The 27,787-nt window shown below is 39.4% G+C and overlaps 1 protein-coding gene across 6 annotated transcripts in view; it reads right to left on the reverse strand.

Annotated features, from left to right (window-relative positions):
- PDE7B (phosphodiesterase 7B) overlaps positions 1–27,787 on the reverse strand; it is a 179,731-nt gene that overhangs the window by 29,581 nt on the left and 122,363 nt on the right. For 5 of the 6 annotated variants that reach the window (XM_032983224.2, XM_032983223.2, XM_032983221.2 and 2 more), the window contains one exon: positions 8,110–8,193. In XM_032983224.2, coding sequence (XP_032839115.1) covers positions 8,110–8,193 — 84 coding nt within the window. Of the gene's footprint in view, positions 1–8,109; positions 8,194–9,768; positions 9,863–27,787 lie in introns of those variants that run through there. The other variant, XM_009964604.3, reaches the window with a different exon arrangement.

The following is a 27,787-nucleotide window of genomic DNA, read 5'->3' on the forward strand; positions in this document are numbered from 1 at the left end:
ATCCAAAAGACAACAGCAGTATGAGTAGGGGATAGCTGAACAAGCACAGGTAATCTAAAAATTAATTCCAAACTTAGTATTTCAAATCTGAATTTTGGAGAAGACACTGATAAACTAACATATAACATCTCTCTGCACTGTCTAGGCTTTCTCGTTACCTTGCACCTTGTAGTCCAAAAACCCTTTGGTAAGGAAACACTGTAGTTTTGAAGAAAGGCCTGAGAAAGTGCACGGAGCACCACAAACCTATGTAAAAGGATTATCGCTTGAAAGCTTTCAGTCTAGTGCAGAAGGACCAAGAAGCTCAGATGAATATTCCAGTTATACTTCTCAATTGTCTGCGGCTAATGTGAGAAACTGCAAACAGGTTTGATTCAAAAATAGTAAGATTGTGTCACTTTTATCATCTGAATATACACTGGTCACCGTAACTAAGAAGCCAAAGATTAACACCTTGCACTATATCATATCTACAGATAAACAGGTTTTGTACTGCAATCCTGTAAATGTAGAAATCCTCATGAGACTTCCTCAAACTACATGGGAATCCAAAAAGGGTGTGCTATAAACATTTTTGTTTTACTTGCTTCTCTAATGTCCAAACAATTCTTTGTTCCTTGACTTTTGATAAAATTCAATTTCAGGGGTCAAGCTCTTTCTGTTAGCTGCCATTGTTCATAGGGGTTGCAACTGTATTATTTCTCTTTAAATGGGTAAACATATTTTTTCAATTAGGAAGAGACTGTGAGAAAGAGAGGGGGACTCTGAACACATCAGAGAAAAGCAGAAAATTAGAAGAAATAAAACAAAAGATCTTTACAATTTTCTGCCTTGAGTCAATACTCCATTCTTCAGCCACCTGCACAAGTGCACTGTCCTGTTTACAGAAGAGGTACTCATGTGCTTCTTTGGCTAATGCCATTAATGAAATGTGAGAGGTTCTGGGACACCAACTTCCTAGGTCACCTTGCTGTAGGATTTCCTCCTCTCTGAACATCACCTGAGGTGATGGTGGCTTGTAACAGCTCAGTTTCCAAATCATAATGTTCCTGCACATTTGTTGGCACCTTTAAGAACACTAGTCATGTAGTTTCTCCCCCATCCCAAAATATATTCCTTTTGACACTGTTTGAAAGAGACTACAAAACTAAAGAATTATGCAGCTGATCCCACTCATGTATCTATTAATCCCATTACACCAAGTTCTAGAGAAATTAGGGTTTCAAAGACCAGTTAGGTAACAGAATATTAGCCTTAATACCAGGAAGAGGAATAGATTAAATCCAAATTTAAATTGAATTTAGATATGTTTCTCTTCACAATTTGAAGCCTTCATTGGGGTCACCAATCATCTTTATGCCAACAAACATCTTGGCATCTTTTATTAAGCCTCCTTCAAGTTCTTAGGAAATGGCATGTTGTGTTCCATTTTGCCACAAAGTCATTATAATTTCAATATGAACCTTCACTTTGCCACTTCAATCTTCATACAGTAGCACAGTCAGGACGTTTTTTACCTAAAACTGCAAATGTTCTGTAGCTGATTATAGTTTCTCCAACAGGAAATGGTATATCTCCTCCCCCTTCACTCCCCTTGAGAAATAGCAACATAACCTGTAATAACAGCAAACCCAACTTTCATTTATCATCTTAATGATCCTTGTTCTTTCTTTTCCTCTGGTCATTCGGAAAGTATCCTCAGTGTTATCTTCAGTACACCCTTTCCCTTTTCTAATCAGGGAAAAGAAGGTGGGGTGGCGGAATGGGTCACACATCTTTTGGAAACTTTTAAAGGGACATTCCCAGTTGAGCCGAATCCCAAATCTGTATTAAAAAAATAAGTTACTAACCTGTATATTCAGGTCAGTGTTCATTAAGACTTTGTGTGGGAAGCACATCTAGTTTTTTGTTTGCTCTGCTTGCTCTCACGAGTTCTCCTGAAGCATTCATAGCCCAAACTGCTGTGTTGTGTTAGCATATAAGGGCACATGCATCAATTGGTTTTACATTCTGGCTTTCATTTTCTACAAATATAGCATAAAAGTTAAACAAGGAGCACAAATGGCAGGGAGTATACTTTCAATCTACCTTGTTATTTAATTTTGCAGATAACAACTCTTAAAAACACTTAAAAATGCAATCAATGCCCCAAACCAAAAAACCTTGCTGTTGTTTGATGAAAAGGGGGAACCAGACTGACTTCCAATGACAGGAAGATTTTCTGAATATAGCAAAGTATTACTAGAAAACAGAACAACCTTTGTGCTGAAACATTATTAAGAGAATCCCTATTCCTCTTCCTTGAATACATAACTGAAAGCAAGGCCATAGCCTGACCAGTTCTGGAAATGTTCCTCCCATTCAAACCAGACACAAGCTAACCAGATTAAGAAGCCCGTATGCCTTTGGGATGTTGATGAGTACCTTCTGGATGTGCTTATCCATGAGGAACAAAGGGAGGTATTATGTAGCAATGATGCGGACCTCATAAGATCTCTCTCTTTCTAATTTAATAACCATCTGGAACTTTGGACTCATCTCCACAGGCTGGGTTGGGATCCAAGTAATCCAATCAACCCTTGAAACTTCCTCATAAGACTTTTAGTGTCCTAATTTAACCTGGGTCAGAAATATCTAAAAAAGCATCTCTCACTCCCACTTCTTTTTCTAGCCAAAGGCAACAAAACATGACAGTTAGCCAAACTCTTTTTAACCTCACTCATTTGGATTCAGGTTACTTGATGGTTCAGTTTTGGGCTGGTGGCTGTGGTTAAGTTTTATTTTCCCTGGAGACGGGCCCTACCTGAAAGCCCTGGAGTGTTCAAAATCCAAAACCAAAAATGAATGTAAATTTTGAAAATGGACCCCTCTGTAGACAGGCAGAAACCACAGATTCAAACATCTACAGACTTTGGTTCTGTGAGATGGAGACTTTTTCATGAGTTCATACCTTCCCTTACTAACCTCGACAACACTTTTAATTTCTGTAGTACCTAATTCATCACATGGCTGCAAAGTATCACTTTATTTGCAAACAAACTGAAACCCAGGAGTATTTTGCTTGACTCAAATCAGATAGCAAATCAAGGACAGAGACTGAATGGTACCTAATATCACTGTTTATCACCATCTGGTACTAAAAGTATATCATCTATACTAACTTAATTTGCTAAGATAAGCTTAAAGCAGGTGGGGTTCTTCTGGACTCAACTTCTGCCTGCATGACAATACCAAGATCCTAGGTAATACACAGATATGTCTTTGGAGTGTCTACAGACATGTTTTGACCTTTTAGATATTCTCAGATCCCACTCTATGTTCCTGCTGTGCAAGGTGAAAGGAAACAGAAATTTCTTCAGGTAACCCTTTTGTTCCAGAGACTCAACTTTGCAGGTCACATGCTACATCCTTTCCCTTTCCTTGTTATCCCTCCTAGAACAATATATAGAGAAGTGAATTCTATCAGACACTGAGATATTGTGGATAGTTTACTGAAAACAGGTGGGTGCAAGTTAACAAAAGCAATGGTATGACTGATACTGTGACAAAAACAAAGTGTCCCTAACTGAATTTTTCAGGAAAAGTTAAAAATGCAAGTAGAAACAATTTTCATTACATTATTCCATGACAGCCATATTTAAATATAGTCAAATAGAGGCCAATAATTTTGTCATTTACAAGCAAAAATTCAGTCCAGAGAAAAGCTCAGCATAAACAAGATGGGAACTGGAGAATCACTATTTAAGCCTTACAAATCTCCTTGTTTTCTGACTTAAAGCTTGAGAAGCAAGTTTGTAAATAAAAAGTTACTTATCTCAGATGTAAACTATGTTATTTTGTTACTCAGTTTCATCTGTCAATGAAACAAAATATCTAACATAATATGAGTAGGGTGAGGGGTGAGGTCTTCTTGGTCATTGCTGCTCGCTTACCTACAATTCTAGATTTATTACCAGCAATTCCCTCAAACCTTTGGTTAAGGCAGTGAAGAAATGTACCATCATAGTCACCATCACAGCTCATCATGACATAATAAAATCTATTTTAATCAATTCATATAAGTCACTGGCAGGATCTGGTTCAATGACTCACTGAGTAACTTTGTCAATCAGAGAACTAAATTATTGCTGCTTTACCCTACCGTCCTTTATTTCTCAAATCTAAACTATGTTTTGCTAAAAGGAAAATTGGATCAAGTTAATTTTCACTGCAGAAGTGCTTCAAATTCTTCATTATTACCTTGCAAATATTCAGTTTAACTTTTTTTCTGTCCTGTGAACACAAAAAGGTTAATTTAATTCACAGAAATGCAGAAGTGCCAATAAACTGCCATCATTACTTTCAACCTGCGTTAGGTTAGGTTTTCTTCCCCTGCTCCCATTTTAAGGAACGCCTTATTTGCACGAAGAGAAAACCCTCTCCCGATTTTCCTATAAGCCTCTAGGGTTGTGCAGAACTTGTATCTTTTAAACCCTTTTTCTTGTACCTTATAAACTTTTAGTTTAGGAGTTTGTAAAGTCTGAATATTTGTTCATAAGGTGAATGTGGAGCCTCAGGCCTGCCACGTCCGGCTAATTTTTTTCAGGGGTGTATCTACGGCCATCAGGAGCAGGTGGTCCTCTTGCCTTATTATGGCAGAATGGAAAAAGGGCTGGTTGGCTTGCCTCCGGGGGACCTTCACACCAGGCTGGCTAACAAGCATCGGCTGCCCCAGCTTCCCTGGGGAGAGGAGCCGCTACACAGCTTCCCCTCAAGCTTCTGTCTCAACGCTCCCAACACCAGCGCGTATCTGGTTGGTCATGCAAGTCTCCACAAGTTGCAGGGACTGACTTGAGAGGGTGAGGCAAACATATGCTCCTCGCAATGCAGAACCGAGGAGCTCTTGGTGACACAGGGGTATTTTACATTCAGTTTTGTATCCCAAAGCCATCTTAAGAGTCCCAAAATCCACCATTGCAACTGTGCCTCAAGGAAAGCTTGCAACTAGGCAGAGGAAAGACAGGAAGATGCTAAAGCCTTGCATCTCTTCCAGACAGGATCCTTGCAAAATCCTCACAGTCCTGACAGCCTGGCACTGACAAGGTGAAATAACACTCACTAACTTTCTATGTGTTGCAGAGAGGCATCGGAGGAATGTGTAGATGGCATCACAGACGTTAGCTCAAACAGCAAGAAGCCAACATTAATCCAGTTGGCTTTGATTAGAGCTACAGAAGATCCCATTTTCAGAGTGCAGGAAGTTTTCCTATCCAAAAAGACTTAACGGTGTCTTAAGTTACACAGTGACTTTACTGCAGGACTCCAGAGAAAAAAAAAAAAAAAGATATAGTCTACTCGGTGTTAACTCTTAATAGCCATAGTAGGGAAAATTCCCCTTCGGTTTGACTGAATCTGAAAGGGTGTTAAAAAAGTCACATTTAAGTAACCTTTAGTCTGACAATAGCAATGCCCTGAATATTTTTTTTTAATGTCAATTTGCAAAATGAATGTCAACTCCATTCAAGAATGAGGTTCAGCCTTTCCCCATACTTTAAAACAAGGGTAGTACTGTTATTTGGAATATTTCAGATGGTAGCGGGAACAGTCACTATTTAAGCTCAGTTTGTCTCAATTAGTGAGAAGCTGGAGTAATGTTTGTGATGCATTTCTTTATAACTTCTGAGGATATTTACCATAAAATTTTCTCTGCCTCATCCCTCCTTTACTGTAACAGCTTTCAGTATACAGTTGCTGCCTGTCAGTTATTGCCCCCAAACAAATGTAACGTAGTGTCAAAATTTTACTGAAGGTATTAGTTAGGCTCTTTTCAAAAAAGTTTGCAGCAGTGACATTTATATATGTTTATTTTTGACAGGATGTGCAACACCATGGTTTTGCTGCTTATATGGTGTGCACAGCAGAAATGGATTTGACAGTCAGATGTATATGAACAAATAATATAAGTCTGTTTACTTCCTGGAAAAACACATCTGCATGCTCTGACACTGACCATCTTCATCTACCCATACATCACCAAGTCAGCCAGGCCCAGTGCACTTGCTGTCTACGAAATTAGCAGTCATGTGCATAGAAATCTCACTTCATTTTGCACTGAAAAATTAAGCCAGCACCACTCCCTGAGGAGAAAGCAGTAAATACATAAAAAACTGAAAACAATGGGAAATCCAAAGTCAGGATCACTGCTTTTCCTTACAGAGATCATGATCAGCTGCAGTGATTTCTTTCAGGTTAAGGAAAAGCAGTAAAAAGGAAGAATAAGTGGACGTCCCCGGGACAGTTTGCACAGGAACATAAAGCCCCAGGTGCCTCACCTCCATGGGACCAGAGACGCCTGAGGAGAGAGGCACCACTTTTAAGTTCGGCAGCTACAGGAGAGGGATTATGCAGAGTGCCCTGCTCCTTGTATGACCAAAGGCTGAGTTTTAACCGGTAAATCTCTCGCCATGGATCTCCCCCTAGACAGCCCATGGACAGCACCAGCATTTCCCAGTTCCCAGAAGCTCGTGGGATCTGAAGGATGGCAGGGTTCATCTACAGGGGATAAAACTGAAAGCCCTATCATCAGAAAAAAGAGCTGAAAAGTTTTTGGTTTCTTTAACCAGGGAGAGGAAAGAACGTATGATGAGAATTTTAAATAACATGTATGTATTAAAAATCAAAAGCAAGTAATTAATTTAGCCGCATTCGAATGTGAATATATATTGACTTCTACTTCATGAATGAAGTGTTTTATTTTCTCTCAGTCTTTACAAGGGCATCAACAATAGTATTTCCAGCGAGTCCAAACCAGGTTCTTCACATTTTGCATTGGCAAGCCAGGACTAAACTATCCTCAGAGCTCTGCTCAGCCAGTACATTATTCCCTTTGTCCTGGGAAAACTGCTGGATCCACCTCACCCCTTACGCCTTTCTACTTCAGCCATAGCAAGCACTCTGATGGACTTGTGACCGAGAAAACACCTTTAATCAGCAAGACCAAAAGCAAGCACCTTGCCAGCTTGGGCGAATGCAGCTGATCAGAGCCCAGGTCCTCCCCTTCCTATTAGTCTCTCTTTTCTCCTGAGCCCCAGCCAGGCCTCACCCTTTGCAGCTGGGCTTCTCCTCCCATCCCCACCACCTCCCTCCCTTCCCCTTCCCCAGGCATTCAGGCAAACAGTTACAAAAAGGAGACGTAAAACTTTGGTTTGACAATTGCTTTTTAATGAAAAGCATAATTGCTAGAAGCTTAGAAGTGTCATCACTAAACAAACTGTTGGAGTTTCAGTCTGTTTTGATGAAGACAGTGAGTAACTTTTGTTTCAAAGGTTACATGGAGCGGTCTGTGCAGTACACAAGGACAGACTAAGATCTGCCTGTGTCTGAACATTGGAGTTAACACAGCATCCAGACTGAATGCTACAGGGCCCAAGGCTAAGTGTTCTCTGCTTTTTTATTTTATTTTATTTTTTACACACTGGCTAATGGGTCTGCATCAGTATAGAGGATCCATCAGGTGGAAAAAAAACATAACAGGATCTCGATTTCTTTTTTCTTTTAGATTTTCCCTCCTTTATTTACAACAGTGGCAAAATAACTTCAATCAAAATGAGGTTAAGATTATTTTTAACAGATGTTCACTGCTGGCCTGACCCAAAATCCATTGACGTCAATGAGAAGACTCCATGGGGCTTTGGATTGGGTTCTAATTGTTTGAAAAATTAATGTTATTGTAAACCACTGGTCAGTGCTGTCACATGCTCCCCTTCTGTGCCAATTCTATATGACCGGATAACAGACTCACATAAATCTGTTCCAACTGTTGGCTAAGAGGCTAAAGGACACAGAGGTTTATCTTTTTAATTCTGAAGCACCCCCTGTTCCCTCCAGCACACCCCATGGCACTACTGTATTTACTTGACAGACTCAGCATTATGGACAGTATTCATACAATCAAAACATTTCACAGTCAAACATTGGGTGGGAATAATAGCATTATTAATGCTGACTGTGTGAAAACAGCTGAACTACAGATACGTATGAAATGAGATACTTTGGTTCATATACTTCAATACAGATTTTTTTTTTTTTTTATTTATTTAAATACAGACCTGAAGGAAGGGCTGCACTTACTGTTAAGAAGACGGAAGTCTATAAACGGGTAGGAGCCACGGCGCTCGGAGAGAACCCCTGTCTGACCTCTCACCCGTGCATCTCCTGCAAAACACAAAATCCCCAGAGACATTAGAAGGGGCAGCTGCCTTTCTCTGCTGTTTAGATCTAGATCTATTTTCTGTTCAAAGTGATGACGTTACACTCCTCCAGTGGGAAAACTTAGGTCCAAAAAATCATCTCCCATGACATCCTTGGGTAATTGGGTAAAGCAGTACAGCTGATCCTCTTATCAGAACAAAGACACGAAAAACCTCGTGTTTATCCTGTTGAACAGCTTCTTGCCCAGTAAATAGACTCTCACTGCTTCAGGAGTAGTGCAGTTTTTTGCCCAGACAAGGCCAGTTGGATTCTGACTGTCATGGCATCACACACAAAGGTCTCAACCTTGGACTAGGCTCACAGTCCAACTGACCTCCAAAGCTGTGGGACTGGTCTCAAAATCATGAGTTGATGAAAAAAATCCCCAAACAAAATATGAAGATTTTTTTAAGTTTTTTTGTTTGTTTGTTGGTTTGATTATTTGTTTTTGTTTTACTTTCTGCTCTTTGAGCATCCTGGAAAATGTCAGCCTTCTCCTCAAACACCAAAGCTCCTTTATGTAAGTGAAACCTGATGTTCTCAGATAAGCATTACTCCAGAGCTTTAGGGTGTATATTTAAATATCATAAAGTAACAACACAATACTAAGAATTAGTATCACTGTGTAATTCACACCAATTAGTTCCTGATTTACCACGTAATATTGATAAAATAGGCAAAACTCATTTAAGGAGAAAATGCTACTCAGGATGAATAAGAGTTACAAAACCTCTATCCAAGTAGATAGGAAGTAGTGGGAAGCAGATGTTATTTTTACATTTCCATAAACTTAAATATCTTGTACTGTAATGCAATTGTTTCTTTACAGGCAAATAACAAGACCAAAATATAAAAAATTTGTAAATAAGATATAGTTTGGATATTTTAGAGGATCAGGTTTGAGTACTCTAATTCTTCACAATACCAATCCCTCTATAGAAACACAGGTCACAGTGTTGAAAGCATACCCACTGCACTTCCTCAGACAGCTCACACTGTAGGCCTCTTAAAGTTTGCAATAAAATTATGAATTATTAGTTAGTTTGACTTGTGCTTCCTCTGGCATATGAATATAGCATCTGACTAATCTAAATAAAAATAATTTAAGAATTTGGCTGCCAGTGCTAGCTTCTACTGCTTGTGTTTAAAAACATAAAAACATCTTGCAGCATAAAAGAAGGACTTAGATGCTGTTATGTTTTCCTATCTAATGCTCACTCAAAATGTGCTTACAATTATGTTTAAGGGAAGAAAGCCAAGTAGAACTATTAAGTATCTGAGGTGGAGAAAAACTTCCGTGCCCTCTAGGGGTCCTTAGAAGTACGAAAGACACAGGAGTGTGAACTCAAATTAAGAATATTTCCAACACAGTCACTTTTGATTATAAATATAAATCTATTCTCTCTCGTCCTTATTTTTGCTTTGCTTTTGTGTTTCCAGAGGCAGAACACGTGTTCCCTGTACTCAGCTCCCGCCTGCCAACCACTTGCTCTATGGAACCAGCCCAAACCGACTCAAGCTGTTGTTGACCCCACTTACCCCTCCTGGTAGCCGGGGCAGGAGGTGCAAAGCTCTGCCTGCTCGTCAGCTGTTGCACTTCACAGGTGTGATGGTCGCATGGGTCTACCTTCATCAACAGTTTAAAATCATATGCAACTTGTGGCAACAGAGGTGTATCAATCTATTTCCCTGCAATCCTTCTGTTAAAGGGCAGAAGGGTGGAGCATATAGCTGCGGAGTTCATGAAACACCGAAGCAAGACTCATCAGCACCCATGAGTCAGAGCTTGTAAGGCAGCACCCCAACTGAAAAGCACTGCTCTCCACCACAGGTAGACCCACCAGATTGGCTGATTTGCACAGAAAAACTAAGAATGGCAAGCATATGGTACACATTATATAGACCCAAAAAAATCAGACAGGCTTGAGCCTGTCTCTAATACAAGCATCAGCAAATTAAGAACGGGTGTAAATTCAGAGCATGCCTTGATTGAGGCTTTTGTTTTTTTCTGTATGCATCAATGAATTAACAGGAAACTGCAAATAATCCCCTGTGTTAACACACTGATAAACATGTTACTCCTGACTAAATCAACAGACTTTGAAAAAAAAAAAAAAGACAGAAATTCAAACTCCAAAAATCTGAAAAAAACCCAAGGCATATGATACTGAAAACCCAGAAAGACTGATTTTCTTTCTGGGCATGAAATAACATATCTATCAGATCAAGAGAGGTACCATAGTACTAGAATAACAAAATCATACAAGGTTACGAATCAAAAGAATTGCCTAACTCTGATCTTAATAGTGTGACCCCAAATTTTGAGGAAGAGAAGTAGACAACTGGAACATAGGAGATAACACAATGTGGGCTTACTCAAAGTAGACCATACAAGATAAAATTTGATACTTAATTACCTTGAATAAAATAGCTAACAGTTAGACAAGAGGAAAAAATCAATACTGTAGTGCATTTCAATCATATGGACTTTGTTAAGCGTATAAGAGAAGGCAAGAGATGTGTACAAAAACTGAAGTTGGAAAAGACTAGAAGTAAGAATATGACAAAGTGCACTGAAAGGAAGCTTTTGCTTGGAAACAATTGCTGCATGATCTTCAGAAGACTCATATTGGGAATGGTCCTAAAATTTTTTATTGATGATCTTGACACAGAATTAAGACAGCACTAGTGACATTTGATGATAACACAAAGCTGGGAGATACCAGGTATATACAGCTACAGCTATTTTAAATAAAGTTCACCACTACTGTCACCTTCTCTGCCCCAACTGCTCTATGGCCCAGCTACCTGCAGCTTCCACTTTCATTTTACTGGTCGTACAGCTTCCCCTCATGGTGCTGCTGCTGTCTCCTACAGAACTGAAGACTGGCCAACTCAGACACACATGTACACTATTCAGGCAAGATAATTCCAGTAAAGAGAGGGAAAGAAAGGGAGGTATTGGTGCCATTAGTCAAAGCACTTTGGTTTAAATTAATCTGAAATACTGCCTCTGAGGAAGCTGAATTCCTCCTGGAAAAAGTGGAGAGAAGGACCTCTAGGAGGATGATCTGGGCAATACAGAGCCATTTTACAAAAGGAAAAATCACCCTGAAGTAATGGACGCAGTTGATAAAACCACTGATAAGCAGCAGAGTGGTAAAAGAATCACTTAGGTGATCAGAAGACTAACATTCTGAAGGTGGAGATGAAACAACTGAAGCAGTTGATGGCATGGGCTTTATACTGAAAGATGACCTGAAATAGTTAAGGACTATACAAAATGATTGGTAAAATTGCTACCAGCTCTGTGTTCCTCAAACTAAGAAAATGTGAATGAGTTTTACTTACCCAGCAGAGCCAAGGACCTGAAGTCATGGAAAATTATTGATGATTCTGATGGGCTATTTGTGCCATTTTACATTTTTTACAGATAATAAAATTTTGGGCTGTTTCTAGCACTGTAGGAATCTATATGAAGAGTAAATCTGCATCTTCACTGACTTAGTGAAAGCCACTAAAATCCTTATATTTGAGGATTATTAACTTTACCCTCAGGGAAGGCAAGTTTCTGATGAGTCAAAGATGTTATCAAGTAGCTCTACCTCATTAATCTGTTATTTCAAAATACTTCGCCAGGTGCCACCTAGTCTCTTTCCACATCATTAGAGAAAGATTAGTTAGGAAGTGGTGGTGGGCTAAATCAATCACACCTGCCTTCCTCCATTTTGTCTTGGCTCACTTATTTGGAAAACATTTATATTCTTCCCCATTGCTTTTAATTACCTCTAAGTACACTCAACAGAGATAATAAAAATAGAGATTGCACCAGATGTACACCATATCACATGATTTTCAGTTTCTGAGAGGCAAAGGCCATTCATAACAACATACCAGACTGTCTTTTTCACTTTGACAGAGGACTTTGAGGGCAACTTTCATCAGTCCACCAGACCCTTACATCTCTCTGTTCTCCACCTTAAAATCAAGCTAAACAATTGTTCTGACAATTTATGCAATTAGCAGTTTTAGATAAATAATCCTTTTTGGAGCAAAAGGAAGGATTCTGTGGAAACAGGGCAGGAAATTTTGACAGCTCATTGTGTTCCCAAGTGAAACAAGCAGGGTGAAGGGAAACAGCAAGGGTACAGGTTCTCCTTGGCTGCTTTGGGCTCAAGATGCAAGGCTGGAACATTTGGAACTGCAAACACGAAGGGCTGCACCCTCGCCGGAGCCAAGCTGCCGTGAGAGCTTCCAGCAGGGACATCTCCCAGGGGCCACCACGCACTTGAGTTTTATGTTGTCCTCATTAAAACAGACAAGAAAACAAACCAAACAGTCCAAAGCAACTTACATTAGGTAACAGGAGCCTGTGTGGCACATGCTGAGACTGACACGAATGACAGCTTATAGTCACAGGAAAGTCAGATACGAGACAAAAATCATGGTGCTACTGTGGCCACATCATCAATGTGATTTCAAGATGGGCAGAAGGGTTAAGAAAAAATGAGGCAGCTCTTAGCTGCCTGTCACATCTGGAGGAAAGAGCCATCTGCACCAAGGAAAACAACTTCTCCAAGACTTGCCTGAAATGACATGGGATTCAATTTCACTGAGCAAGCACAACAAATTAGGAGAGAAAACAGGGCCGTAGCTGTGACAAAACAACAGAGAAGCTTCATGCAGCAGCAGTTAGGACCAGCCACCAAATTATTGATTTTAGTCAGTACACAGCTCCATGCGGTAAGTCAGAAATACCACAGCAAATTCACAAGAGGTTAGAAGTATTTATTCTAGTCAAGCCTTTCTACAATCTTCATCCAAATATTTAAGCTAACTGTTCTAGGACACATACTGCAGTGGCTGCGTACTTTCCATGGAAAAACAACTGGCAATAGTAAAGCCCCTCGTGGACTCCATGGAGGCCCTGGCTCCTTCACTATTTCAGTTATGAAAAGGTTTGGGATTTCTGAGATGAAGGAAGATGAGTTGTTGATGGTTTAAGCATCATTCTGCTTTTAGTGGAAAGCTTTCTAAAAGAGGGAAGTGTTGCTGTATTAAAGTAGCAAAATTAGATGAAAAGTTAGGTTAAAAACAAGTAGCAGAATTACTGTAATTATTTTTTTATTTGAAGACATCTAATGCTTGTTCAGGGTGGTTTCTGCTTGTCTGGGTTATTTTCATTCTGCTGTATTAGTGCTATAAAGGTTACTGTAAATTCTTGTCTGCAGAAAGCATTTTATGCACATTTCCGCATGTGCATAAGATCTTCAGCAAACAAGAACGTTTCCTCTGAGCAGACACAGTAAGGCTGATGTTAGAGGTTACAGCAACAGGACGACTCTTCCTTGCCAGCAGGAGAAACTGGGGGAGCCACCTCACTTCATCCACTTGTAAGCACTGAATTTTTAAGCATGTAAATATTCCAAATCGTGAGGTTTTCTGTGCCATACAATACATAGTTCTGCTGTTTCTGGAAATAGTCCTAATGAGCTCTTAAGTAGTGATTTTATCCAATGCGTTCTGTAGTCTCATTTCAAAATGCTCTGCAAAGGCAGGTAACTCTTGGTACTCTTTTTTTTACAAAAAGGGGATAAAGTGACAACGTAGAAGCCATCGTTTGGTTTTGTAGATATTTTTTACACAGAAAATCACTTAATTTCCCCTACAGTGGTCCTAACCCATGAATGAATTATTTTTATTTATTTTTTTTACCAGTCAATTACTTGAATTTCAGCTATTCAAAATTCCATCTCCAGACCAGCAACAGTTGCAATGAAACATTTCACTCACCCTCTGTTTTCTTACAAACCTGTATTTTGGAGTAAATGATGGTTCTTACGCTCAACATAAACAAGTGGCACTGCCTGACTGTACCCACCAATTGTAATTTCTGCCCTCCTCTACTGACCAAATTCCATACAACTGCTGTATCTTAATCTCTTAAACAATATTATCACCACTGCTTGTACCAATCAGTAAAATGCAAGAGACAGAAGCTGACAGTCTATTCATAAAACCCTCCTCAATGCTAGAAGTCTCCTGGTAAGTTTGCTTTTGTACTGATTCATAGCCTATCTGGATATACAGACAGAGGAAGACACTGGGATCCACAGGCATGCCTTTAACAGCTGGTCCATTTTGACAAATGAAAATTTAGAGTAATTTCACAGAGACTCTTGAAATTTTCCCTTAAACCATATCAAATCAGATTAGTAACTCTGGTGAAAAGACTTTGAACTGAAAGATCTCGAGGTAAATGTATTACAACATGCAGGCTTTGGAAAAGGTGCTTGCAGACGACTGAAGTTCAAGAGGATGAGAAAACTACCATAGAGAATCAAGTACCAGCAGTCATCAGAAATTCAGATACTGAAGCAGTCAGCACCCACACTGCCCTCTTCACAGACCTGTTCGTTCCTGCATGGGCAAACGTAGAGCCTGCAAAACTAAGTACCTATCTCTGACTGAAAAAATGGTCAGAGTTGATTAGGATAGACAATCCTGCATGCACTAAAGAAAGCAGGCTTCCAAAACGTCGATACATTATATTGCACTGGAAATGCTTTCATTTGTTTCTGAGTATGACTATGGGCTGTGAATTATTGCCTTAAGGTGAGATACATTTCATGCACCCGTAGGTGTAAGTCAGTGGAGTCACTGGTGCCTCTGCTCAGTGACTAACACTTAGAGACTGAATTGCCTTTCAGAATTGCATGTTTTTGACTTTTACTGCAGATGGAATCTAAGACACTTCTGTTCCTAAATTAGGTGCCATGATTATGAGTACAGCATACCAGGGGAAGAATATGAGACTTTGCCCGTAAGGATCATATTCAGACAGCTGAGAACACACCATGCCTCTTATCTGTAAGTAAGCTTTTCACTGTGATTATCCCTGTGAATGTTACTATTTATTTTGTAATAAATATAATAGGCGCATACACCTTCAGTTCACAGCAATGTGAACACACCCTCAAAATACATACTGTGTGCAGTCACACAGTGTAGTGTTATCCCACAGCTCAGTTAAACAAAAATCAGCATTTGTGCAATAGTAATTGGAGCACTGTTCTCTAGAAAAAAATAATTAGTTTGGTGATACTACTGTGTGATACTTAACTATCAGTATTTTCTCAACAAAAACACAGAAGTTTATATAAAGTCTACATAAAGTACTAAACCACAGGACACAAAGACAGAAAGGGAGCATGAGAACATAAGCAAATTACACAGACTGCTTATTCACATACCAACTTTTAATTTTGGAGACATGAGATACAGGAGTTTGCCAGCACAAATTTTGCAAAATTCAGCCAATGCAGAAGGCTAGATAGACAAATGTGGGTATCTAGAAGCCAAGAACAGAGAGTTAATGAAACAAAAGCAGGAGACAGGTCTTGGATAAAAGAAGCCAACAAGAAAGGACAGAGACTTGTTATATAGCATTATAAGTGCAGAAGACAGAAGTCACCTATGACTGCCTCCAAAGCTGAAAGGAACAGTTTAGACAACCATCCTGACTTTGGTAAATACTTTGCTTGACCTATACTGTAAAGAGCTCAGCATCTAGTATCTAGGGGACTGAGCTCACTATTAAAAGATCAAAATGAAAGCCTGGGAGAACAGGCAGCTCAGAGGAGACATGATTCTGCTTTTTTTTTTTTTTTTTTTTTTTTTGATTGATCCATTTATAATTCCCATTCTCACCTGCAGTTTATAGCACTCACAAGCAGCACCATGTGACTGATGGCATCCTGAGAGTCTCGCTGCTGCTGTGGTCTGGAATGGCAGTACTCTGGCTGACCTGAGGCTGATCATACCACTGCTGCTCAGCAGGGTTCACTGTAGTAAAAGAGGTCCCAGGGCACTTCGCTGGATCAGGAAACCAGACTTGCAGCGGGCAGGATCCTCTCAGTGAAATGGGTATTACCATTTCTAAAACCACGCATCTGTATTCTGAAGCTGTCATATTGCATTATTGTTGGGGTTTCAGGCTTTTTTGTCCCCAGATATTGACCACTGACTTTTCAGGGAAAGCAGATATTAATATAGATAGGGCACTGAACTGTCTTGGTAATTCTCGTCTTCCTAAACAGTTAGATAGCTTGTAAATTACTCTGCATTAGAGGATGGTACCTATGTTAGCAGAATCACGTTCTTGCATTGCTATCACTGCTTTTGCCCTAGAGCCCTGACAGGAAGTGGCAAAACTTACTGGTTTTCTTATGTATGAAATTGAATCTAAAATAACACCTTAAAAGCTAAAGGATACATCCTGAAATGTTAATAGCTGTAATAAAAGTAATAACAACAACTATAGCATGATCTTAGCAACAGGTAGTAGGTTACATTACCATGGCAACTTTGAAGATAATATCTTACTGTCATGCTACTCCTATCCCTCTTCCAAATAAATTACAGCATAAATAAAACCACATTATTAGTTATTTAAATTGTAATTCTTGGATCCCAGTCTTTGCTAGACTCCCAAATATTAAAATAAACATGTATTTAATAACAAACTTTTAAGACTTGTACGCTTCCAGTTCCATACACACAAATTTCCAAAATAGGTTAAGTAGTTTAATATAATGACTTCTATTTCATGCCAAAGAAAAAACACAAAAAATCTGTGTTGTGTACAAGACCAGTGCCAAAAAGCGGTATAGAGTTCAGATCTCTATGAACAGTGCATTAGGTCAAGCTACTTCTATTCCCAGTGATCAAAAGATATGATTTTCTTCACTCATAGTTACACCCAGACCCTAAGTAATCTAAACTATAAATTATATATTCTGAACTGTAATAATGTTCTAGATATAGCTGCTCTTTCAGAGACCCTATGTACTGCAACTTCAAACCAAATTACCTCAAACATATACATTTTACGCTATTACATGGATTACTGATTTGAACATTATCAGTGCTTTAAATGCTTCCACTGTGAAAACACAACCAGACTCCTTGAATCTGCCAGTGAGAGATTTGTAGTTGAAGAATGGATTCTTTTTTCTGCAGAAAGTTGAGGTAATTGATGACATTTATTCAGCCCAGCTTGCTTTACTGTTCTGCATTCTAATTTCTCGCCTACCTATAATATTTGTTAAGTGATCGTTTAACTTTTTTTTTTTTATTCTACAATTTCCTCAAGAACCGTTGTTTGAAAGTATATGCATTTTATGGGCTGCATTGATGAGTTACCTGAGCCACAAAGTATCATCCTTATTTTCTGCTAAGACACTATTATGTAGACAAGCAGAAACTGATTGATACTAGAATCCATATGTATCTAACATACCCATTGATCAAAAATTTATATATTATATATACTTAATTTATGCAAAGTAACAATTGATATAATGACATAAATATTAATAGGAAAATGCTAATAATTCCAAAGTGGAATAGAACAAATGGAGTTTGTTTGTGGGAAATGTTTAATAATATGAGATTAACTTTTTTTTTTATTTCTGAGAGAGAGGCCACTCTTAGAATTAAAATGCAGGATGGCAATCATAAACCCTGAGATCATTTCCTGGTTTCTTATGGAACAAATCACTTCCTTTCCATGCTTCAGTTTTCCACTTCTGTGTTTTGTTTGTTCTGTGTAGACAGCAAGTTCCCTGGTTCAACAGCATTTTCTACCTGCAGTCCTGGTCTACACTGCCACAATGAAAACACTAATTATCTCTGCTTTTCACATTAGCAACAGTTAAGTTAGGCAACATGCAAAGAAAATTAATGCAGAGGGTTTTACTCATGCCATCAAACCAAAATTTGCTTTCAGCTCTTAGCAGGACACTTAAGAAAATTTTCCTCTATTTCTATAGCTTTGCCCATGATATTTCTACACCCAGTGAAACTACAAAAGATACATGTTCAAAACTTTAAGTAGTAATACAGCAACTGCCATTATAGCAACACATTGCCTACTTCTGAAACACTTAACATCAGCCAAAACCTAAAGTCTGTCAATAGTTTTTACAGAATGGTAGTTTTGCCTGTGGAGAAGCCAAGTAGGAAAAGCGCGAGACCTTTGGGATTTGCTCCTTTCTCATTTTGTCCCAGAACTGCATGGCTGCCATTCACCTCACAGAAGTGGAGATACAGTCTCCGCTGACTCAGCCTGTTACCCCATATCAAACACGTCTGTCTAAAGATCATACGGTGCTTGCACAACTCTTTAAGGTGCATCTCAGTACAGAGTCAACTTTAGAGGTAAGCGAGACATAGTAAAGTAAATGAGTCTCAACCTTGTGCATTAACCACAGGATGATCCTTCCTCATCAGTCTCTGCATGCTCTTCACCTCCTCTTTTCCAACTCCCCTCTGCACCATATATATATATATATATATATCTACGTATATAATCCTAAATCGAGTGTGACCCTTCTTCTTCATCCCCTTCTCTGTGACTCACTGGTAATTTAGCCTTCCCTCTACTCACTGCCTACTTCTGAGGCTGGCGTTGTACTTCACTCACCACCTGAAGCTTTGCTCTGATTGAGAGCTTTATCTGCACATGAGTCTGCAGAAACAAATGATTGAGTCTAATGATTTCACTTTTGTTTGTACATCATAATCATACATTGCAATAAATTCTTTTTTTGCATTCAAAAGAAATATCTATGGCAAATAGCTGAAAACTCTCCTACTGGTTTTATATTTGGTTTAGTTTCTCTGTGGAACACACAAATACCTTCATAATTCAGTGAATTATTGAACAATAAGGCAAGAGAACTTTGTCCAAAATAAACACAGGTAACCTTAGTATTATTTGCTTATTCAAGATAAGTATTTCCTGAGCAAGCCCACATTTGATCATCTAATATTTCTTCATCAGAAAAGATTAATTTGATGAAAAACTCTTTTTCTTATGTTTTTCTGTTTAGAAAAAAATAAAAATAGCAGATCAGGATAATATAACTATTTGGAGTGGAACCTTCTTCATTTTGATACTAGACACAGGAAAAAAGCTGCATAAAGTGGAAGCCTGACTGTTCTACATCTTGGAAAATGCTTTTCTCTTCCTGTTTTTACACTGTATTTTTCAAACAATTGGATCTTTGGAAAAAAAAGAAAAATAAAATGCAATCCACCAAATCCAGAACCCTAACCTGGCTAGAACTCAGTAAATATGCTACCTCTTGCAGTTGAAGAGATCACTGATCTGGACCACCTTTGCTATGTACTATGCATTTAAAATTTAAAACTTTAGAATGTGGCATAAGATAATCAACATCATGTTACTTTTAACACCAGCCTACTCTCTGTGCCCCATTCTCTGTTATGGTTCAGTTGCATTAAATATTTTCTGTCTAAAGTACAATTAAATAGCAGTTTACTTTCTTTATTTGTTGCACATTCTTAAAAGAGGTGAGCAGGAGCTGACGCAAAGAAAAATAATTAGCTACATATTTCTGTAATTACAAAACAGTTGGTAAACACATCTAAATAGGTGCTTGCCATTGGCAAAGACCGGTATTTCCCCAGAACCTGGTTTCGTGTTTCCCTGAGCGGGACGCCAAGCAGCAGCAGGAGCAGCTGGCGCTGGGGCTTCCTCCCCAGCAGATGTGCGGGCAACCACGGCTTCGCTGAGGCCCCCGAGGGGGCAAGCCGCTGCCAGGTAGCCTCTGCCCAGCTTGTTCTGGTGAATACGGGGTTCTATCCCACCTCCTTGTTTCAGAAACTGCAAAACCTTAGTATCTGAAAGGAAGAAGAACTAGCAAGATGCGCAGAGAGAGTTCATCGTAGCTCGCTATAACCAGAGCGCAATGATCCTTTACATCTCCACCTTCTTCTCTCACGCCATAATTATGTACACCTAGTCTTGATCTCACTTTGACAATGAAGTTACGAAGAGCAATGTCACATAAGGGACCTGCATCAAACACTACCCTTCGGGAGGAAAAGCCATGGATACCTGAGGGGAGGGTAACCCTCTCTTGCCTTGGAAACAGAAATGGTTTGTGCCTGGCCCCTCACTGAGGAGGATGGACAGAGCAGGGGAGAGAAAGTATTTTTCTCCTTCCTCCTACTCTGTATGTCCTTCCACAAAAAGTGGGGAAAAAACTTGGTTTTCAGACAGTGAACTGCTTGCTGCTCAACCTTTGCATCAATGTTTATTTGTTTAATAATCTTCCAAAACCACCATGAACGGACAGAAACATGAATCAACATTGTAAAAACCGTACTACTGACCAGTCTGCTAACTGGCCTAACCCAGAAGTCTCCATTCATCAACCATGATGCTGGAACTACACCTAGAAGCCAGGTCTGCAGTTTGGACCCACCGTGGGCATAAACCTTGCTAAAGCTTTATGTACTGTGTCAGCACCAAGAGAGCTCCTGGGAGGCACATGCAGGCACCCCGCGCCCGAGGGAGCCGGCGAGGGAGCTCCCCAGGGATGCAGTGTGCCAGCATCATTCCCCTTCTGGAGGCCATGACATCCTGTAAGAACACCCTATGTAATGTCTTCCAATTACTTCATCATTTAAGAAGTGTCTCTAGTAAACATGTTTAATTGCGCTATCTACATTACCTTATATTTGAAGTTAACTAAAATCCCTGTGCATTTTATCCCTGTTTTTTGTTAATATAGAAAAACCACAAAACCAAACCAGCAACAAATATATTAGGAGTATTTCAAACTATTTTACACGCAAAATGCCCAGTCTTCTCACTGACAGCATATGCTGCAACACTGCCTTTCTCCACAACTAGGGCTGAAAACAGAAGCTGAGGCTTTTGTCTCCTGTGTTTTAAAATGTTATTAGGGAATTCAAATAATTGCTAAAGCCTTTCAGAAAGAGGAGGGAGCTGAAGTCTAAAACTTATAATACAACAGACAGAATTTTTTGGGTGGAGGCAAAAAATACTGGAGATGTTTTTATAAATCCCAAAGGAACAGTAAACTGTACAAACAATAATTTAATTTTGTTTTGTCTCAAACTTTACCTTTAAGTTACAGCTTAGCAACCCAAGAGTTCTGTTTTAGATATTTATTGAACAGATCCTTTTCTGAGCAATCCAGTTCCTCAGGATCCTCCTCAAATTGTATTTTAAAGGAGAAAGAGCAAGACACTGCTTCAGTATTTGCTCTTCACAAACCCCTGTAAATTCCAATAGAGAATAACTCTGGCAGAGGCCTTTTGGCATGTGCGTGTGAAGGCATATAAAAAGTATTTCTCTACTTATCATACTCTTGTGCAATTCATACTAAGCAGAATTTTTTTCTTTTTTTTTTTTTTTTTTTGTTTTGCTTGTTCTAGGAATTGCAAGACGTAACAGTAAAAGCAGTAAGATTACTGTCTTCTTCTTCAAAACACATCAGCTTGTATAAACATTAAGTATATGTTAAAGTAACATCCAGAAAAAGTGGTGTTTTTTCCTAGACTTTACTGTAACAGTATATTCAGTAGATAATGGTTACCAAAGTAAAATCAAGAACTGTATGAAAAATAATCTTAAATAGTTAGACTCTACTTACAAGTGATATCTAATACAGAGGTTCTGCAAATTAGCTTTTGAATTTATTATAGAAAAGCAATTCAGAACCTCTGCTAGAAAACTCACAAGAACCTTTTCTGCCCAAATATTTGGTTAGGACTTGCCGAATCCGTGAAACATGTACCTAAACTCTTGAAAATTTTGAAAAAGTTAAATTTTAATTTGGTTCTACACTGATGAGAAAGTCCACGAAGCTTTGTAAGAATCAGTGCATCATTATCACATTACTGAAGAATGTCATAAAATTCTGTCTATAGTTGTAAAACTGCTTAATGTTTTGGACCAGGCTCTAATACCAGATGTATACTACTGGGAAAACCACTGTACTCTATTAGTTGCCACACAAGTGAAGCAAGGTAATATACACTGTATTCATGGATATTCAAACACAGTCCTGCATCAACCACATGGAGACAAAATTGATTCAAATTCTACCAGAAGACAGAAGTGTGCCTAAAATCCTAATGAAAGACATATATTCCAGTTCACCTTAAAGTAAGCTTCTTGTTTTATTCCTCCCCAAAACCTAATGGCTGAGCAATTCTCTCTCCAGAATGCAATAGGATCCATTGCAGCATGGAGGAATTGTTATAGAGAAAAAGAAATCACTTCTTCCAGCACCATCTTATTTGTGTGGCAAGTGCATTGCATCTGTGAGCACATACTTCAGATTTGTTGTTTCCATATGAGATCTTATTCTCTCTGTTTTTATGAAAGAAAGCTCGGCAAATGTGCACTTTTTTCCTCGATCTAGGAAGAGCATTTTTGACTAGATCTCAGGTATCAAGTACCGGTGCATGTGGTCCTTGTGCTGGCTCCCGCGGTTGCTCTGCTGGCCCATCCCCAGGTGCCTCAGCAGCTGTGGATGCAGATGGTGCTGGGCAGAGAGATCTCATGTGCACAAAGGCCTCCAGAAGTGGCTACAAGTGGTTACTCCCCACATGGGAGGTGAACAGCCTGTCCTGCTTCTCCACCTGAAAAGTCAAATCTCATTTTCCAGAACTGACTTTCCATTTGTATATAAAAGCAGAAAGTAATTTCAACTCTCTGGAAACAGGAATGGGGTTCTGGAGGGGACCCAGTCGCCTTCCCATTGCCTGATCTTCTCTATCACTTCATTTTCCAATCTCAGCAACTGACATTATCACTGGGACTCCTGGAAAAGTAAATGTGATGGTCTGGGGAGGTGTTGGGAGAAACAAGAAGAAAGGAACAGGTTGCTGTGAGCCTTCCGTAGAAGGAGCAGCCCAGCCAGTGCTCCTCCCAGGGCCCTGGGGCAGAGGCAGAAGTCACTGTTCCCAAATCTTTCCCTCTCAGAAATCGAGCAGCTGCATGTGCATTCGGATGCTGCAAAGTCTGCAGATAGTGCAGGAACCACTGGGGTCAGTGAAAGAACAAAAGCTGGTGGGGGTGGTGGCGGGGTGGAAACAACCTCATGCAAACAGTGTCCTATCATAACTACAAAGGCACACTATTCTGCTTGCATATTGCTTGACATTTCAGATCAGAAACTGAGTTGGAAATTATAACTTGAAAAAAATCACATGAATTCAAGTCCTTGATCCAGCAGCCACAGAACTCCATCTCCCAAAAACAAGCAGTGATGCCCTGCACTCCTAGGGCAGTCATGCCAGGCTGCAAGGACAATTCAGCACAGAACAATATATTTTTTAAAAAATATATTAAAAATTTACTTGTTATCTTTTTTTTTTTTTTTTCCCTAGCCAGGTAAAAAACTGGACTGGAACAGACAGAAACTGCAGGAAATTGAGGTTAATATTTTCTTTCTAACATGGAATATATGTAACTGTTAGTAAGAACTAAGTCTTGTATCCATCCTCAGCATACTAACACATACAAAGCAAAAATACTATATTATCCAGTATCAATTGGAATTCAAAAGATTCTGGCTATGGAATGTTTGTGCTTCAGATATGGATCCTCTTCCTTCTTCCTTTTTTTTTTTTTTGATTGGTCTAGTCTGATGAGATACATGATGGAGAAACTGAACTATGTTTTAGCAAATCGCAGGGAAATTGGTAGGGTAGGAAATTATTGCTTTGAGCAACACCTTGTCTAGCACTTGTAAAGGGTAGGATATTGGATTTTCTTTCTCTATAAAATGAACTTCTCAGAGAAAAGCATAGGTAGATAAACCAGAGTAGTAGAGAGGCTGTTATTTGAGTTTCTTCCACAACTATAAGGTACTGGAATAAGCAGTACCTTTGACAACAACCTCTGTAACACTACTTACCATCATCAGAAAATGTGCATGATCATAAAGAGAAATAGTAGCTACAGAGTACAAATGTTTTCTTTACACTACATTTAGGAGGGAGTTAAGGGAGCAAGGGGAGATCAAAGGCAACTATTCTACAGCTTTCCCCACAGTTTAGTTCAAACTTCTTTCCTTGATGTTTTTTCTCTGAGATTTTACATGCAAAGTCACCTTTTCTGTTGAAACCAAATAGATTTTAGCTCTCATTAAATCCTATGTCATCTAATAAATAGTGGAGCAAAGTGTTATGTAAACTTTTCTATAAATATTAATATTACATACAGTAAAAATAAACATACTGATAAAACCCTCCTACACCATAGAGTATCTTCAAATATCTTCAGATGATTTCACATCCTACTCTTGCGGGTCAATATATTCCCTGACTAAAACAGGCTTACACGTTTGATAGATTCTGAGAAGAAATTCTTTAACAATCTTAGTTCTCTAATCTTGACAACAGCAATAAACAGGACAGGTGTGAAATATATTCATTTTACTGAAAGCTGTTCTGCACATCCAAGAAAGCTTCATCTATACCCATTCTACAAAAGCTTTTACTATTTTAAACAGTGCAATAAACATTCAATAAGACCTTGTGTTTTTCTGTCACAGTAGTATGAATTCTTAGCCTGCTTAATGAAGGCGAGGGGGTTTTCCCCTCCCAGTGTAATTTTTTCAAACTAGCAGGCACTTAACATTTCAGATTTATCATAATTAATTTTATACCCAAAGACTGTCAGTGATATGTGTTTGCTATTCTACTGCTTTTAAGAGGAAAAGTGGGTTTGTATAAACAGCCCTACATCATCTGCCTGGCAAGCTATCCACTCCATCTGTAAGCAGCCCTTTAGTTTGGAAGTTCCTGCCTAATTGCTGCAGACAGATGTTCTCCTGCTGTAGTTGCAGACACCACCAAGGATCCTGACATGTAAATTAACCAGCTTAAAGACATTCCTTTCCCTAATACAAAAGCCTAAAACCCCTTATACACTGCAAAAACACAAGGTCTTACCTTACCTCCAAACACATTTTCCCAAATGCAATGTTTCTAAATATCCCCTCTAGCTGCTCGGTGGCATTTTCTTTGTCAGGTGACCTCCAGATAAATCTCCTGTTATTATTATCCATTGTACAGCTCACAGTAGAGTTTTTCTATTATTATGTGAAATTTGTCCCCCTATCACGAATCCAAACTGCTCTGGATATACATACCTAACATGCTACTAGTCTGCCAATACTAGTGAGAACTAGTCAATTGGCATGAATGCAATACATATAGAAGACAAGCAGTCTCTTCTAATAGTACTACAAATATCTTTGCTTTCTGAGTTTGCCAACTTTTCTATATGCTGCTTTGTGTAGCTATCAGTCATCCTGATTGATCAAGGGCTAGACTTCTAACCTGCCTGCTGCCTTTTCCCCCAATACAGTCTGCTCAGGAAATATTTCCCCCAATATTTGGGGGAGAGGGGAGCATGCACAGCAGCAGTCCTCATGTTCTACAGTTATCTCCTTCAGACCACTCTATAAATGCACATCTTTTAATTGCACAATAATACATCTGTCTGCCTTCACTGCATATAAAGAAGGGCTTTTCATCCCTTTAACAGTTACTGAAAAAAATTGTATTGGCTGATATAATTTACTATATAATTACACCATCATCTACTAACCCCCTACCCTTTCATTGTCTCTGTCTTCAGAACACAAATCCACTCCTCTCAAACATAAATATAAACCCAGCCAATGCTCTTACAGACCTGTTGAATATCACCAACTGTAGTAGGAAGTTCATTGATGAATACTGTCTTTATTCTCTGACATAAGAGAGAATCATCACCAAGGTTATTTTTCCAGCCTCTTTAATAAGGCTTCATCTTCTTTTGCCTCTCCTGTATGTTTTTGCCTTAAAATGTACTATAGCAAGGAAGGCACAGCCAGCTCCTACCTTTGTTAACCACTCGGCTCTATGTCTCATCCACCTGAATCTTTCCTCTTCTCTTTTTTCCCCTCATGCCCCAGCATGTGGAAAATCAGCCTAGCTTGGTGACAAGTATGTTTAACCTCTCCTTATCCAAGCAGCAGTCTCCTTTTCAGATGGTCTTGGGCAAGTACTCTGAGAGACCAACATCAGACTATACTTGCTAGAGAATACTTTTCACTAAAGTAGCTTGAGACAATGCCTGAAACACTCTTATGTCCTCCCACACAAATTGGAAGACTGGCGCTCTCTTGAATTTTCTTGACTTCAAGAAGAGGTTGACCACTGAGGCTGTGCAGTCTCCATCACCAGAAGTTCCTAAGACCTGGTTGGGTAATGTCCTGAGCAACTGGGTCTGAGCTCACAGCTGAGCCTGCTTGAAGCAGCAGGCCAGACTGGAGACCTAGAAAAGGCACCTTCTCTCTCTGTGATTCTGGGGATTTTAACCCAATGTTGTGACTCTGGGCTTGTTTGAAAGAAGAGGATGGCTGAGTTGCAAGCAGTTCTGTGCAATTCTTTACTGCTGCAGCTGTTCCTGCTTCTGGAAAGGAAAAAATGTCTTGCTTTAAACATTTAACAGGATCTTCCTTCTCCACTTTAGGAGATTTTTAAGTTATTACTTTCTTTCAAGAATCTGTATATCCACCATATTCTCTGAGAGCTCTGCTCCCAAAGATTCTCCCCATTCTCCAGGTCAGTGGCCCCACTAATGATTCTCCCTACATCACATTTAATCCCACTAAATCCCATTTCTACTGAAGAGTTCGAGAGAGTTCATTTCTGAGATTAACCTATCAAGACTATATCTGGTAGCGATGTCAATTTATTTTTCATCTTTGCTTTGGCAGGAAACAGAACAACATCTTGAACCCTACAAACCTCACCTGCTGGAAGATCGTGCTCTCCTCCCTGAATTTCTTTTGGGGAAGCTGCTTTTCAAACTGCCCCCCACCTCCTCCGCTCGTCATTCCACACAGACGGGCAGCACAGGCAGTTTGCAGGTCACAGACAGCCCAGGCAGGCACAGCACTGTGCTCCATCTTATCCAGTGCCGCTCTGGGTCCAGGCAGCCATCTGCAACCCGTCATAGCTTTTCTCTGCATCAAAAAATTCAACACACCCCTTCTTCTCCCCCACCAGTCATTTTTTTTTTTTTTGTTCGTTGATGCTTCCTTGTGCATTTTGGGTTCAGACAGTACCAAAAAATACCACTTCATTATTGATCCAGCTGCACCAGGAATCCTGCAAAATAGGCCAGAAATCCTGCAAGAAATCTTTCTTAAGTGTTAACCTCTGTTCAGAGCCATTGAACAGTTAGGCTGCCAAACTCCTGATGAGAAAATGGTTGCTATTAAAACCCTATCTTCTCATCTACAAGACCTTACACTTGAAGTTCTGTAATCGCTAGTTCTGGGGACACATTTCACACAATTTAGCCTCCTGTTCTCTGCGCCAATGAACATTTTTTTTGGCTCTGCAAGGTGTTAGGTGTTCAACAAAGCGCAGGTGGGTGAGTGGTGGTGGTGTTGCCAAGCCTCAGACCCTGTCGCTCTCTAGTTGTTCGGATTTTATTTATGCTTTGATTTTGTAGTAGGTTTCCCACAGCCCCTTGCATGCACTCATTAAACTGCTGAAGTATATGCAAAATCTTGCTATATAGGATGCATGTATCTTGTTTCCCAGATATTTCTCACCTAGAGGTGTCTAAAAAGTTAACTAGTCACCAGTGGGACAAAGTTCTGAGCAACAGTTTCCTTAACCAACACAACTGAAATTCACTACA

The sequence above is a fragment of the Tyto alba genome, unplaced genomic scaffold, assembly GCF_018691265.1.
Source record: "Tyto alba isolate M040663 unplaced genomic scaffold, T.alba_DEE_v4.0 Super-Scaffold_22, whole genome shotgun sequence".
Taxonomy (NCBI): domain Eukaryota; kingdom Metazoa; phylum Chordata; class Aves; order Strigiformes; family Tytonidae; genus Tyto; species Tyto alba.